This window comes from Saccostrea echinata, unplaced genomic scaffold (genome assembly GCF_033153115.1).
Source record: "Saccostrea echinata isolate AGI-Se365-2 ecotype Australia unplaced genomic scaffold, CSIRO_AGI_Sech_v1 ptg000057l, whole genome shotgun sequence".
In the NCBI taxonomy this organism is placed as follows: domain Eukaryota; kingdom Metazoa; phylum Mollusca; class Bivalvia; order Ostreida; family Ostreidae; genus Saccostrea; species Saccostrea echinata.
Window position 1 is genome coordinate 1,308,819 of NW_026889806.1, and position 17,454 is coordinate 1,326,272.

General features: G+C 32.4%; 1 protein-coding gene across 1 annotated transcript; it reads left to right on the plus strand.

The window, feature by feature from the left end:
* The first annotated feature begins 14,674 nt into the window (after positions 1 to 14,674).
* Positions 14,675 to 16,740, plus strand: LOC133174282 (uncharacterized). The gene is made up of 3 exons (XM_061309369.1): positions 14,675 to 14,837; positions 15,631 to 15,876; positions 16,014 to 16,740. The coding sequence occupies exons 1-3, from the start codon at positions 14,741 to 14,743 to the stop codon at positions 16,172 to 16,174; spliced, it is 504 nt and encodes a 167-aa protein (XP_061165353.1). The 5' UTR covers positions 14,675 to 14,740; the 3' UTR covers positions 16,175 to 16,740.
* Positions 16,741 to 17,454: the final 714 nt, after the last annotated feature.

The window sequence follows — 17,454 nt, forward strand, 5'->3', positions numbered from 1 at the left end:
CCTCTGATTTTTTTTTTATTTATTTTATTTATTTATTTATTTATTTATTTCGTTTTAGGTTTGTTTTCTTTTTTCTTTTCAATCGGTCACACCCGCCGTATGCTCCTTGTCATATTCGGTAAATAACGGAAAAAATCGTAGACAATTCAGTGTGTAAATAATGGCTAAACAATTAGTATGAAAAACATCAGTCAGCATATGACTTAATGATAGATTGTGTTTGCTGACAAGGTCATTGTATCGACCATAGAACTTACGAAACGATGACTTTAAAAGGGACTGCTGATATTCTTGTTTCATCAACTTGTTTGTCTCGTTTGAGAAATCGTTCATACGTAGAGCATGTTCTTTCGTATCTAATCAGCTGAGAGATATACACTTCATATGCTGGTGATGAGAGTATATTGCTGCATAAGTAAGGGAGGTTTACGATTGAAAAGTTAAGGTCATCACATTTATCATAAAACTTTGTTTCTAGATTACCATTAACGCCTTTTTCTTAAAAAAAGGTAAATTTCGCAAATTTTGACATTTGAGATTCCCCGTCTGGAAACCAGACAGAAAATCTTTGTATTTCTTATATATAAAGTATAATAAAGTATCACCCAACACATATTATAATTTGAGCAGTATTTGTATAATTTGCTTTGAAGTGCAAAAATTACTAGTAACATTTTCCCATATAATTCTATAGTAAATGTACTTGCATTTTGAGATGGTCCCTAGAAATACCCAGACGGTAGATGTTCCCTAAACTTCACATGTACACTAACATCAATGTTACTTACATATGATAAAAAAAATGAAGAGTTTTTCCATTGTAGTTTTCACACAATAAATCACCAGTCAGCTCCCTTCCATTGAGAATACCCGTGCAATATACGTATACACATATGTTTTCATAGGTATTATATAAAAAATTATTCCAGCACTTGTGGAAAATATTTAGCATATTTGCTAACATAATCAATGTTTTTGTCCAACAATTTCTTCTTTGCTAAAATATTTAAAATACTGGACCCAAATGACAAGTACGGATGTAGAAATCAGACAAATAATGAGTGTTTTGAGTATTCCAAGTGTGAAATGCTATCAGAAGTTCACAATTACTTTAATATCAATTATTTTGAACGTTCAAAATATTCGAAAATACGTGTGAACGAATACCACAGCAATTTAAGTATGAATTACCAAATAAAGATATATTTAATTCTGTTGCATTAAGGACATTGGCAAGTCAGGGTTTTTCAGAGAAAAAGGTTTAATATATGGGTTTTTTCACTTATAAAAAAGTGATTGAGAGTGATCTCCCGTGTAGAATTCTTTAAGTGGTGAGAACCAATAAAGCGTATGTTACAGAGGTAAACAAAAAGCACGTGTACTTCCTTCAATGGGTAGGATCATCTATACAGCAAGAAAGAAAAGTAGTAATGGCTTTGTTGTACATTGGAGCCAACAGGTCGTCATTTACCATAGTTATGCTCAGTATGCTGGGAAGGGCAAAGATGTGACGTTTGCTGAAAGGTAGGTCGACCATGCCGACTGAGAACAGTTCTTAGGTTATATGAAGGAATTAGCATTTAGTAACAAGGAGTAAAAGTTAAAAATAAATCCATGCCAATATTTTTATGACAATGTATTTCAAGCAATGCAGTCAATTACATGATAAAAACAATCAACCAGTCTCTTGACCAATTTTAGCTGTTACTTATAAGGGACGCAACTCAAAAATGATGATCGGTACCGGTCTATCCATGTCTTGTTTCTATATATACATTTTCAGCCAAAATATCTAGAAGTCATAGGAAATGAAGATACAATAATGATTACTATCATGCTGTACCTTTACGTTTTGGGAGATCCAAATCCTGGTGTATAAACAAATTGTAGAAAAACATAGGATCTCCCTATTTTCATGTCTTAACTTTGTGTCATTAATAAATGACATATTTACAACTACATTCATTCTTAGTTTTGTATTCTGGCTGCGGGAAACAATATGTTTAAAAATTTTCATTCTGAGCATGTGGAAGGCATAATGTATATAATACAAATACTGTATGAAATAAATGGGTTTTGAAGAAATATTCTGGTGAAAAATTATGTAGGTTCCTTTCATCAACATTTTACATAGGAAATGCATTAAGAATTGTAAAAACACTAATTTGACAAAATTTTAAAAAGAATGTTGGATAGGTAGGTAAAACAATCCAGAAAATAGCCTGTTTAGTACATTTAAACTTACTCAATAGTTCTTGAAAAGTTCTATACAATAACCAGGAACCTTGCCAATGTCCTTAAGCCTATCACATTTGTTTTTTGTTATAATGTTGTGGCTGGTAGATCATTGTTGTGCAATTATTTATTGACTTGCATATCTAGTTAAGAAACAGTTTATATGTCAACAATCTTTCATTGATGCTAGTATGTCTCTCAGCCAAATTCTTTTGTATTTATTTTATGCATTGCATATATTTTCGTCATTGTAATAAATGACACCTAAGATGTTTTCTGTTATAATTTTCGACAAGACACAAAACTGCTATATTGCCTTTGATAACTAGTGAGGTTTTAACATAAAAAAAAAATAGTAAGAGTCATCTTTCTTTACATGTTTTTAAATATACTCTAAGGTACATTTTTCCTCGAAATGTTATCTAAAAAAAACCTTGATGAAATCTTTTTAGCCAGATCTGCATCAAAGTCTAATTCATTCTTTCTTGCCTTAAGAAACACCTTCTTACTGATTTCTCAAAATCCCATTTCTGATGTTTTAGACAGTTTTGGAAACGATGTCAATGAAAACGGACAAAATTATAAAATCGACAGACAGACAGACATAACGATAGAATAAACCTTTCACACTTGTTTGAGGAAGTAATGAAGGTTTACAGTGTAAATGAAGGGCTATCTAGGTATTTAAATGATTAGACATACAGAACACAAATGATGTTTTTAAATACAATTCCTTTTCCACCTTAAAACCTTTATGCTTTTAAAATCATTGAATTCTTTAAATTTTTCTGAAGAATTAATGTCAGGTGTTATTAACAGATGTTCGTCCAGTGGGAAAAAATATTTGATTTAACGCTCCTCTGGTGACGGTTCTTTACTCAATTATTTACACTTAATTAATTGTTACTTTGTAAGATATTGTGTACGGTTTCCTACTTTTTTAGGTTTGCTCATATATTAAAGCAATGAACAGTAAATGAAAAAGAATAAGAATACACCTTTAATTTAGGATATTTCAGTTAGCTTTAATTTATTACATTTCAGAAAGATGCGTGCATCTTTTATTTATTAAACAAAAATAGGAAAATCTACTTTGAAGCCCCATAATAAGACTTGGATAGTTTACAAAAAGAACTTTAAAAAAGAAAATTTAAGCATTGACGAAAGGGAAATGCAGAAAAGAGGGATTCAAGACACTTGATTATGTAGTTGCGCAATGATCTAATAAATCAATTTTATTTCATTATGCATAATGGACTTCCTTCCATACGCTCATGCACATTATTTTTTCTTCATGATGACCTCTTGACTTTCAATTGACAAATCTGCCTGTTTATCCACGTGAAATTGGTATTTCATAATTTAAATTTTATAACAGGACAAGGAAGAAAAATAAAGTTTTCTATTCAATCGTATTCTGACGGACTCGTGACCAAATCATTTCGAACTTATAAAGTGGACTCTTCACCATAAGGTAGAAATGAAAAAAAAATAACGAACAGTGACCGATCTAAAAAAAAATTACAAATATGTGAACAGGGCATAAACCACGAACCCCTGGAAATTCAAGAGGTGGGATCAGGTGCTTAGTAGAAGTAAGCGCCCCCTGTCGACCGGTGATACCCTCATTAAGCCCTATGCATTGATCAGATAGACAGAATACACCGTAACCACATCAGTATAAAACAAAGGCCTAATAATAGGTATGAAATATTTTTAAGTAATAATACGACACAATGATAAGTTATATTCGCTAACACGGTCGTTATAACGAGCATAGAATTTACGAAATGCTGACTTTAAACAAAGTCGTTGAAATTTCTTGAACATCAACTTATCTGTCAGTTGCCTGCCTCGGTTAAAAATTCATCGTGTACAGAGCATGCTCTTGAGTATCAAATAAGTTGAGAGACATAAACACCATATGCATTAATGCATATTCGGCTCCAATCTTTGGCACCCCTTTTTAAGCTCTTCAAAGTTTTTTTTTTAATTATATATTTCGGATTTCCAAGGTTTCGGCATAAGCATCACTGAAGAGACATAATTTGTTAAAATTGTCTAAACAGTTGCATCAAAATTGGTAATGTATATTATATACACTGTACATGTACATTATGACCCCTGGGTCGAGGCCCCTGCTGGTGGACTGTTAGTTCCCGAGAGGCTCTACCGCCCAGTAGCTAAGTACTTCGGTACTAGCATGAAAATACGGATATATATTTAATTGCTGTGGAAAAATTTAAAACTTATTTTAAAATTAAGTATTATTTCCCTCATGAATAGCTCTGATCCTTCCACGTATTTGGCTCTAGTCTTTGGCATCCCTTTTTTAAGCTCTTGAAAGCTTTTTAAATTATATATTTCGGATTTCCAGGGTTTCGGCATGAGCATAACTGAAGAGACATAATTTGTCGAAATGCGCATCTGGTGCATCAAAATTGGTACCGTACGAGTATATGATATACATGCAGGTGATAACGGAATATCACTACATAAATAGGGAAAGTTGACGAATGGAAAAGTTGTAGTCATCTCGTTTGGTATACAGTTTCGTTGTTAGTTGGCCCATATAATCAATTGTCAGTAAAACATCCAAATATGAAGTAGATATAGCAGATTCTGTGGTGCCTTTTATTTTGAGTTCATTAGGATACTTTACGTCTATAAAAATTGGCGTATTCAAAATTAAGCGCAGTCACTAGGTATTGAGTTGTTGGCGTATTCGTGAATTAGTGCTACACACAAACGCGCCAAAAATTGTATTTATAAATCATTTGTTAGTGGTATTTAAGAATTAGCACATCGTTGTCCGCGCCAAAGCCGCTAAAATATGAAGCCTGTTTTGAGATGTGGGTTATACACTTTGTACGTATTAATAGTTTTTCATTTAAATTTCTACAGAGAAAGAAGATATCACTGACATATTATGTGCCTTTTGCGACAGCTATGCAAATCCAGATTTAAAAGAAAAGAAAATTTGGTTATGTAACCTGATGAGGAAAAATAGACCATTTTTATTTTTCTATGTATTATTGTGATTCAGTTTCTTCACATCTCAATCATAGTAAGTCCAACTGATGATATCTGGAATTATTGGATAAATCAGCTGATATAAAACCTTGTGAATATCATTACATGCATGTATGTTTATGCTAAAAGGGGTTCTGCAAAATATGTTTTGGTTCTTAACAAACCTGTTTATATGCTAGATAGCTTTATCTGGTTGATGGATTGACTGTTTTTTAATGTACCTTATATCGAATACACATGTTGTTAATGTAAATCATGGCGGTAGAAACGGGGGGTGGGCACGGGGGAACCACCGGGGGCAGTGCCCCCAATAATTTTGCAGATGTAAAGAATACTATAAATAAAACAAAAATAAAGAAAATAAAAATAAAGTATACTGATGCTATATTCCTGTGTACCCTCAATAATAACATCTGATGCTTTTTGTTTTTTGCTTGTCGAGGAAATTTTGAACTTTTGGTAGTGCCCCATGTGACGGTACATATTGTCGTCGGCGACAGTATGTACCTACCCTCACTGCACATATTGTTGTCCATCTGTACATATTGTCGCCGGGTACAATATGTACCTAGAAGAGCCTTATTTTCCTCCTGCATAATGGACGACAAAATGTACAGTCAACCTCCAGCACATATTGTGGTCGGCGACAATATGTACAGTCAAGGTCGGCATATATTGTCGTCGATATATTGTTTGACAAATATTTTCTTGAGAAAGGAAAGAGAGATTGACACACACACACACAAACGGAGGGAAACAGACAGCATTACTCGCAATACTGTAGGGAGTAAAATTTTTGGTCAGAAAATTGTGTCAAGGATTGATGTACATCACTATGATATGTCTGATAAATCAGCCTATTCTTTATTCTTGTAATATATACTTGGAGATTGAATACTTGTAATAGTTTTTGGTTCTGGGGTTGACATTTTAAGATCACCTGAACTGGAAACTCAAGTGACCTTTTCTGATTACATTTTGTCTGATCGTCCCTCTGTCTGTAAACTTTTCACAATTTCAGCTTCTTCCCAAGAACTACTGGGTGAATTTCAATCAAACCTGCCACAAAGCATCCGTGAATAAAGGGGATTCAAGTTTGTTCAAATGAATGACCATGCCCTCTTTCAAGGTAAGTAGTTTAGAATTAGTGAAAAATTAGGGACATCTTTTAAAAATCTTCTCAAGCACCACTGTGTCAGAAAAGATGAAACTTATGTGAAAGTTTCATTATGAAGTGTAGATTCAGTTTTCAAATTATGTCCCTCGGGGGGAAGGGTGTTTACAATAGGTGATCAAGGTTTTTTCATAGAATAATTAGAAAAAAATCTCTTTTTTTTCAAGACGTGCTGGGTCAGAAGAGATGATACTTGTGTGAAAGCATCGTTACATAGCGTACGATCAATTTTGAGATGCTGGCACGAAAAAGATCCCTCACTGTTCAATGACCTTGAGTGCCAAGTATAGGTCTAAATTTGCCCTCCACCGGCAAGTGGTGACGTCTACATACGAATGAAATATTCTCGAGATGGACATTATAACAACAAAAACAAAATCAATTTCGTTCAAATCATGACCCCAGGGATAGGTCGGGGCCACAATGGGTGATCAAAGTTTTACATAGGAATATATACAGAAAATCTTTTAAAAAGCACCGGCGCACCACCCCCCCCCCCCCCCCCGCCCGGTTGTTTGATTTTTTTTCTGCTTTAGTAAATTCTGTTGGTTTAACTTGTATATACTCTCAATTTAGTCCACAGGTAAAATTTCATAATGAATAATTTACTTAACATACACAGTAACACCTTTACATACAAATGACGTTTTTAATTTTTTGGTTGTCAAAAAAAATTCTGAACCGCCCGCACCCCACCCTGTCTGAAATTTCTTGATCCACCACTGAGAACAGCAGCCCGTGATTAGTAATGTTTATATGGAAGCATTCTTTGGTAGCGCAGATTCAAGTATCTTGAATCAAACTGGGTCTAGGGTGGGGCCACAAAGGGCGATCAAAGTTTTAAATAGGAATAAATGGGAAATTTCTTTTAAAATTATCCTCTCAAAAACAGCAAAGCAATGATTAGTCATATTTATATAGATTGATTGATTGAATATTATTGTTTAACGCCGAGTTGGCATTATTTCAGCCATATTTCGGCTATCAAAATAAGTGTATACTGTATGATTATTTTTTAAGTTTTTGGTTTCTCTGGCCATATTTATATGGAGGATTGCCGTGTTTTGTCATGCGATTTGTTCTGATGGACGACAATATGTGCAATGAGGGTGAGGCACATAATGTCGCTAGCGACAATATGTACATGTGTAACTTTTTAGCCGGTGACATTATCTACCGTTGAACGACAATATCTGCACTGAAGGTAGGTACATATTTTCGCCGACGACAATATGTACAAAACGGCAATATGTACCGTCACACCCCACCCTCCAACTGAAAAGTTTTGGTTGTGCCTCCCATACTGATATTGCTTAATACGGGCCTGTGATTAATTTTTAATGAAATAGATATATAAAAGATGGAAATTCATTAAAGACTGTACCAAATAATGTTGATGATTTCTGACTGCACTTGCTTTGCAGGATTAAATTTATGCGAATTTAGGTAAAACACATAAATACACTCCTTTCTTCTGGTGCTTAAAAATTCCTTCATATATTCCAAAATTCCACTTAAAAGTATTGGAATATTGTCTTCAAAGAATTTGGTGTACAATTCCGACAAATTTTCTAAAATTAACATATGGATTGTGAGCATAAATTAATAATGAAAAGGGTAAAGGTAATAAACAAAGATCGGTCTTAAAAAAATCTACAAACAAAACATGTTTGTCAACAGGGCATAAAACGCGGACCCCCGGAAATTTCAGAGGTGGAATCAGGTGCCTAGGAGGAGTAAACGTCCCCTGTAACGGTCATATCCGCCGTGAGCCCTATGTATTATCAGGCAGACAGAACAATCCGAAGACATTTTTAATTGTAAAAACAAGATGCAAGAATTAGTATAAAACATGTCAGCCAAATGATTGGTTATATTTGTTAACAAGGTCATTATAACGACCACAGAATTCACGAAATGCTGACTTTTATAGAGAATTTTATATAATTATATAATGAAGAAGACCAAGGAGTAACAGTAAAAACACAAAAAGCAATAAATCTTTAAACGAACCTGAGAATTTTTTAATAAAAATGATATAATTACGAAGGTTGTCCCTCAAAACTGCAAACTTTTTGAAAATAAATACTATCAAACATATATATATATATATATATATATATATATATATATATATATATATATATATATATATATATATATATATATATATTAGGGATGTCAACGAATATTCGAACATTCGAATATTCATTCGATGAGTTAATATTCGAATATGAATTTGAGATTCGAATATTCGGTGGTTTTCAGATTTCACAAAAAAGGTAATAAATTTTAATTAGAACAGTTCTGGAATCATCCCCGTTTTATTTACTAGCGATCCCCTGATTCCTTTCGCTACTTTCTTATCTTATAGATCTTCCAAATTTTTTTCATTTTGAGTAAGGTATAAAGAAATAGTAAGGTATATAGAAATAAACAAGAACTATTAATGTATGATACAAAAAGTACTTTCAGTAGTTTAATATGATCGGATCTAGAACCGAGGACAACGAAATGAAACCTTCTTGAATGTCTAAGAGACGTGAAGGATGTACTTATGAAAATAATTTTTATTGATCATTGAATTACATCTTTGATAGAATCAGCCTGTAATGTTGTAAAGGGCTCAATTTCAGAATAATGCATCAATTACTTGATTATCTCGGGTTAAATATAATTTTAAAAATTTAAAATCATTATCGGGAAATTAATGACCTAGGAAAATTGTCCATGGAATTGTTTGTTTATATTGTCAAAACATTGTATCAAAGATTATATTATATCTTTTATTAAGCAGATAATTGTAATTAATTACGTGTTTTTGAATCTGAAGAGTAAACGACAATCTTGCCCCTGGTTAAACGACTGGTTCGTTGGTTTGAACTTGTATAGATATCATTTGTTATATTTATATCTCGGTTGTATACACTTAAATCAATCATTTATTTCAAACATTAACAGATATCAAATGTAGAATTCCTTATTGTGCACCTACAAAAGTCTATGTCCAATTTTACTTCCAAATATCGACGCAAACCTGCCATGAGAGTATAATGATGTACATTTGAAATTAACTAAATTTTATTTATTTTATCGAATATTCGAATATATTCGAATACTTTCATTGAATATTCGAATATGAATTATGGACAAAATTGACATCCATAATATATATATATATATATATATATATATATATATATATATATATATATATATATATATATATATATATATATATATATATATATATATATATATATATATATATATATATATATATATATATATATATAGTGAAATTGTAGTAAAAGTCCACGGTATAGGTAGGTTATAAATAAAATAAAATCCAAGATAAACAAACAAGTTCACATTTAATTATTACACTAAGTGCTTTCGCCGTGAGGCTCTTCAGAGTGTAACTTAGTTTATAAAAACAATACAACTTGGTTGTTATGAGGTCGTTATTGTGACGTCATAAAGGCAGCAATATAGGCGCAGGTAAATGTCATTAGGGCTCCAAAAGTAGAGAATTGAACATATGTACATTGTGATGAAATAGACTGCTAATTTTAAGCTATAATGTTCAATTTACATTTATTTTAGGTTTAAATAATTTTACAAAGTAATCTTCCTTGGCTCTCCGTAATTGTTCATTATTTTCTAGAACTTTATAAAATGGAATTTTATAAAGTTCCAGAAAATAATGAACGATTACTTTGTAAAATTATTTAAATATTTAGTGTTTGGTAGTTTAGTAGTAGTGCTAGTTGTTTTTGCTTCTCTATTTCCTTTGTTTTTATGACTTCTTAACTTTTTTCTTTGTCCTGAGGAAGGGACAGGTCGTCCCGAAAATTTGAAAATTATTATTGTTCGTGTCGTTGGTCATTTTTAGTGCTTTATATAAATTTCCATCCGTGACCTTGTATCTACTTAGTAGATCCGACACTTAGTACACGTTTCACACCTCGAACAAAGGGTTTTTGCTGCTACCAAATCACTTGGTACACCCCAAGCCCAAGCTTCATGGTTGGTTGGTTATGCCATTGTGTGCATAATTATTTAACTTATCATTAACAATGATAAGTTATAATCTGTGGGTTTCGTGTGGAGACTGAACTCGATTTCACCATCAGTCAGGGTAGATGTAGTATCTAGGAATATGTTTTTCGAATAAGATATGTCTACTGTAAATTTGATAGACTGATGAAAGGTGTTGACAAACGAAATGAATGCCTCGAGGATCTCGCGACATTCCACCCACACCCACATCACCGTTCTACCATTAGGACCAAAAAACTCAATGAACCCGTTGGGGAACATTTCAACCTTAAAGGTCACAAATGGGAGGACATGACAGTAGTGGTTATTGACCATAATCCAAGATGGACAGACGCGCAGAGAAAAGGCAAGGAAAAGTTCTGGATGCACAGGCTGAAGTCATTCCGCCCTAATGGTATTAACAAACTTAATGACTTCACCAGGATGAACGTGAACTAGACCCAATCCCGGATTGTAACAAACAAGTTCATTCTCTCTATATAGTGTAAACTTTACCGTTAACTCGTATTAGCAATCCTGGAACAACCTACCCAAATATTTACAGCTTACATTTTTGTTTGTTTCTTTTTTCCGATTTCCAAATTTATAATATATCCAAATTCATATTTCAAAATTGTCCTTTCATATTATCTTTCTTTAATTTCTTTTTATCATGTAGAGTTACGCTATTTTGAGAGAATAAGACAATGTACGATTTACTGTTGGTCGTAATTAATTAGCGAAAATTAATTCGTTCAATTATGTAAATCACAATTCACCAGAGTACACCCGATAGACCGGACGCAATTCATAGCGCTCCGGATTTCTTTGTTCACAACTGTTTATAAACTCCAAATTAAACATGTAACATTGTAAATATTTAGTGTTTGGTAGTTAAATAGTAGTGCTAGTTGTTTTTCCTTCCCTATTTCCTTTGTTTTTATGACTTCTTAACTTTTTTCTTTGTCCTGAGGAAGGGACAGGTCGTCCCGAAAATTTGACAATTATTATTGTTCGTGTCGTTGGTCATTTTTAGTGCTTTACATATATATATATATATATATATATATATATATATATATATATATATATATATATATATATATATATATATATATATATATATATATATATATATATATATATATACACGAGGGTTGTCCCAGAAAAACGTGAACTTTTTAAATATTACATAAACTACCTGACCAAAATTAACCATTTTTGGCATAATGTTGGGAAATGATATTCTTGTCATTTTGGCGAAATAATATAAGGTTCCAATGCCATATGCATTTATAAACAACATTTAAAGGGTGTTTAATATAGATGGTCGGCGCACGGCATTTTCTTGACTTTTAGAAATAGCATTGACAGCAAGATTTTCTTTATTACCAGGCTATACGGAAATATAATGTGCCAAAAATTATATCCTTAGAAACTTTATGATCTAGAGTACTCGTGTGTAAAAAAATCAATACTCTAACATCATAAATAGCAAACATATGACGTTATATGCGCTAACACTATTAATTAGATATTGCCAAAAACGGCGACGCCGAGAGATAATGCAGCGCACCAAATCATCACTCAGTGTTGTGTGGAGCGGGATATGACTCCTGTTCATACGGAAAAAGAGCTGGGAACGAGGGAACAACACAAATTCATATATCTATCACAGGTTTATACATAGTAAAAGAGGTTCAAAGATGAATGGACTGGTTATCCGATGAAAGAAGTGTTTGATAAACCAACAAAAATGACGAAAAACTGAAAAGGCTATAGAGCTGGACGTCATACGTTGAGACCACCGTTAAGTATTCGAGCTATTAGGTTTATGATCGGGGTTGTGAAATTGTCTATTTAAAACATTTATTCTTTGATTTATTCTTAACTGCAGTACGTGTGAAATTGATAACTCGGTAACTAAAAGAAAATAAAATGCAGTATCGAACTTATGCTACGAATTTTTAAAGACGCACGATTCCTGAACAAATTCAAAAACTCCACGAGCTACGTTTTGACGTCGTCGGTGTTGCGCCGGCAGCTATTTTGAATGATTCGTTTACCAAAGAGAAAAATTTTATTTATAGAGATATTTTACTGAAAATTCTGTGAATTCGTTAAAAAATGTTGATTTTAATGCATGCCAATTTTTAGCTTTATAATATTAGTGAAACAAAAATTATTGAAAATGTTCGCGTTTTTCTTGGACAACCCTCGTGTGTGTGTATATATATATATATATATATATATATATATATATATATATATATATATATATATATATATATATATATATATATATATATATATATATATAATTGTGAAATGTTATTTTTGTCATTTTGATTTTGAAAAAATATTATAGAGTTCAATTATCATATGCATGTGAAAACAACATTAAAATGGTATAAAATATCAGTGTTAAGCGTTCCGAATTTTTTTTTTAACTTTTAAAAATAGCATTGCAAGTCATGATATCTTTATAACCAGGCTATACAGTAATGTTATGTGACAATAATTTAAGTTGTAACTCCAAGACACAGCTAAGTTCTTGTCAACACGAGCATATGTTTCGTCTAGATGACTTTGTCTTTTACCATTAGGAAAAACATTACAGGAGAGAATATATCTTTTTGTGCTAGTGGATAGTATGCGTAATATTTTTTTATCAACAAAATGCAACAGTTTGCAATGCATGCCATAATCCGTACAACTACAAGTAGTTTTCTTGAATATTATGTTGAATTTTCTACCAATAAACGTTACAGTTAAGAAACATGACTTAAAGTAAGAAGGCAGGAATTGTCATCAATTTAGTTTCAACAAACTTAAAGCTTTTTTATGAAATGTGGAGATAATGTGAACAGTATTCAAGCTTTAAGTCCATTGAAACATTACAAATCGGGAGCAGAGCAAACACGAACCTCCTAAAACATCAGAGGTGGGATAAGGTACCACAGAGGAGTTATATCCCCTGCCGACAGGTCACAACCGCCGTGTACTCCTTGTCATGATCGGGAAAAACGGAAAATCCGTAGACATTTCAGAGTGTAACTAATTGCCTAACAATTAGCATGAAAAACGTTGGTCAGCATTTGACTTAATGATACGTTTTATTTGCTGACAAGGTCATTGCGAAATGATGCCTTCAAATAAGACTGTTGATATCATTTTTCATCAACTTGTTTGTCAATGCCTCCTTTTAGAAATTATAGCATAATTTGCGATTTAAATCATGTCGATTTCTGTATTCCACAATACTTTCCTATCGTAAATATATAAACAAGCTGAAAACATTACCAAAATATTCTCAAATCGGGAACTGCAATTGCTGCATTTACCTGGTTACAGCCCTTACATAGCTTAGGATATGAGGAAAGTCCAAGGCAAGCACTATTTCCTGACCATCAATTTTCCGAGGATGTATTCTGCAGAATTAATTGAACGTCCAGTTGATACTTACACGAGTAGAACCTAGATCTTCTGAGGTAGAAATTTATTATATACTGGTAATTATAGTTAGTAGTCTGAAAATATCATACCGTACACTTTAGTCTCTTCTGCCATCCTAACCTCCATTTCTTTTCTGACCTGAGTATTAATACACTTGAGAATTGCACTGCTTGGATTGGTCAAATTGGCTGTTGGCTGCACAATTGACATGAATGGACCTGGGGGACTCCCTATCCCACTCTAATTTTCAATGTTATTAAATGTAAAAATAATGAAAAATTGACCTTGGACCTTCTAGGAAACATGGACCATGGACCCCTCTTAATATTGTTAGGATAAGAAGAGAGTAGTCTATCAGAAGAAAATTGACTAAGGAAAGTATGTGCGTAGTATAGGATAAAATATCAGAAAAAGGAAAATGCACGCGAGATGAAACATCTTGCTTAAGAAAAATACATGAGCTTTAAAGTATCTCGGTACTGCAAAAGATAAGGCCAACCTGCAAGATGCAACAATGAAAACAGGGCATCATATATAAAAATATACCATCGAGATATGATAATAACGCAATATTTATTTTAGATTTTAAATGTCATTCTTAACAACTAGAATCAGGTGTTTATCGATGATTTAATAAAAATGCACGAAAATGTTTGTCATATTTGTCTAGCCAAAATACATAAATCTAGTTGTCAGCGTGTTTTCCACCAAGAGTTTGTCATCAGCTAGTAAATTTGGATATAAAACCCGTCTGACTGAAAAAGAAACCATTAATCACCTTCGTTTCGAAAGAAAACGGAAATGTACGGATTTTTAATTTGTTTGAGTTTGATTTTCACTGAAAGTGTAATCTTTGGTCTGCCAACTTCTCGTATTCTCTCGGTACAGGCAGAGACAGGTATGTTTACAAATCAATTATCATAAGTTTAAAAAAGTCTATCGAAAAGTTGTTGTTGATAGGTTTTGTTTTTCATTCACTTTGCCTATCTAGGTATGCAAAAGATTAATTTATATTCGTGTGTAAATTGTATACAAACTTCTCCTTTATCACACCTTAATGCATGTATAATTAATAACAAATTTAAATGGATATGTATATTACATCAAATATATTTAAAATCAAATCTTCCAGAATAGATAAATAAATAACATTTTCATACTTAGTCTAGGTTAGCAAACAAAGATGGTCTATAATCATGTGAATGTTTGCTACCTTAAATGTTCTGAATACATATGCTTTTTTACTTCTCTGTTTTCAAATAGGCTTTTTCACGAAAAGATATTTTTTTCTATCTGCAACAAAAATTGAATTACCCACTATGGTTTGTAAATCTAAAACTGTCAAATGAATTACAAAATTAAATGAATTTATCGTATTTAAGAGTGCTTAGTAAAAAACACCGGCAGTTAATATACACAACATGCGAAAAAGATGAACTTTATATATAGTTAAATCAAATTATTTGCTGGAAACATTGATTTGAACCTTAAGCTTAATGACTAAAACTGTGATTAATAATTTCAAGTGCATGTATGACTTAAATCACATTACAAATAGCCAAAAAAATCAGGAATTATGTTACCATGTATATTTCAACAATTGATCATATACTTCAGAATAAACTTCTTCCAACTTAAATCAACACAATTTAACGAGCATGTAATTTATTATTTATGGGTTTTCCTTTCAGGAAGTCTTTTGCAAAAACAACTGCTTCCCAGATTACATAACCCTAACGAAACAACTCCGGAATTTCTACATAAAAGAATTGTCGACAAGAAAGATGTTGCCACTGTAGTGACAAAGTTCTGCAAATTCTGTCAGCAGCCTTCATATGAAAAATCACAAGACTGCACATACTACTGCATGCCTTCAACAAGAGGAAAGAAAAAAGTTATTCAATTGAAGCAAACTGAGAAAGACAATCCAAATGGTGGTAAGAAGAAACATGACTTTTTTTCCCTTCTCAGCATTAATACTAGGCAATTTGATGAACGTGGGTATCAATATTGAAAAAAAAATGTTTTTGTTTTTTTAAATTTATATAGGTAAAAAAACTTCTTCTTTTTTAAGGTGGCGAACAAAAAGTCATCACTGTCCTTGGAGATACTATATGTGCATTTTGCAAGCAGTTTCCAGAGCATGAGTTAACAGACCTTTGTCAAAAAAAGATATGTTCCAAGTCTTCATTACCATCACTGTCAACTTTACAAGCCTTAACAAAACAGAACTAATTCTAAAAGCCATTCAGATTGAACTATATAAAGCACAATTAAATAGTTATGATTTATTGTTTATTTGTAATAAATGTTTCATTTAATAAATTAATTTTTCGTTTAAAATCAAAAACATGAAAACTTACGACTTTTCAACTCTGTATACCACAATTCCCCACGATAAATTTAAGTCCAGGCTTATTGACATTATTGACAGCTGCTTTTAAAATAAAAACGGAATTCGTAAATTTACTTACCTGTCATTGGTCATTTGCAAAATTACTTTGTTAGAAAAAAATCTTATTGTACACACAAGTACTCTGAAGTTGATATTAAAAAGATGCTTGAGTTTCTGATTGACAATATCTATGTGGTTTATGGAGACCAGGTTTTTCAACAATATGTTCGAATTCCCATGGGTACCAATTGCGCCCTGTTGTTAGCAGACCTATTTTTGTATTCTTATAAAGCAGAATTTATTCAAAATCTTTTATATGAGAAAAAGAAATCTCTTGCTGTGTTACGACGACGTATTATCAATTAACAATAGTTATTTTCATTCATATGTTGACACGATATATCTCAATGAGCTTGAAATAAAAGATACCACAGAGTCTGCAACATCTGTTTCATATTTAGATATTCTATTAGAAAAAGTTGTTAATGGTAATCTAACAACAAAGCTTTATGATAAACGTGATGACTTTAACTTTTCAATCATCAACTTCCCTTACTTATGCAACAATATACCCTTATCACTTGCATATGAGTTGTATATCTCTCAGTTGATTGGATACGCAAGACCATGCACTACGTATCAATAATTTCTAAAACGAGGTAATATATTAACAAACAAGTTGATGAAATAAGAATATCAACAATCTTGTTTCAGCACATACAACCTATCATAAGTCAAATGCTGACTGACGTTTTTCATACTAATTGTTAGGCCATTATTTATACACTGAATTGTCGACGGATTTCCTATCATGACAAGGAGCACACGGCGGGTGTGACCGGTCGGCAGAGGATGTTCACTCCTCCATGGCACCTGATCCCATCTCTGATGTTTTGGAGGTCTGTACATGTGTTTGCTCTGCTCCCGATTTGTATTGTTTTAATGGACTTGAGCTTAAATGCTGTTCGTTATCTCCATATTTCACTTAGGAACCATTAAAAATTGATTTGATGACTGAAACGTTTAACGTTATCTTTTAACTTTAGAGAGTAACAGGTAACCGTTTAACCCATCCATCCCCTTGAATTATAGCGTGCAAGTCCGCCATGTACAACATTTG

Bases quoted from the DNA above. Each gene is read 5' to 3' on its own strand.
- LOC133174282 (XM_061309369.1), top strand. From the start codon at position 14,741: ATGTACGGATTTTTAATTTGTTTGAGTTTGATTTTCACTGAAAGTGTA. The intron at 14,838-15,630 runs GTATGTTTACAA...TTTTCCTTTCAG, and splicing joins CTCGGTACAGGCAGAGACAG to GAAGTCTTTTGCAAAAACAA. The intron at 15,877-16,013 runs GTAAGAAGAAAC...TTCTTTTTTAAG, and splicing joins GAAAGACAATCCAAATGGTG to GTGGCGAACAAAAAGTCATC.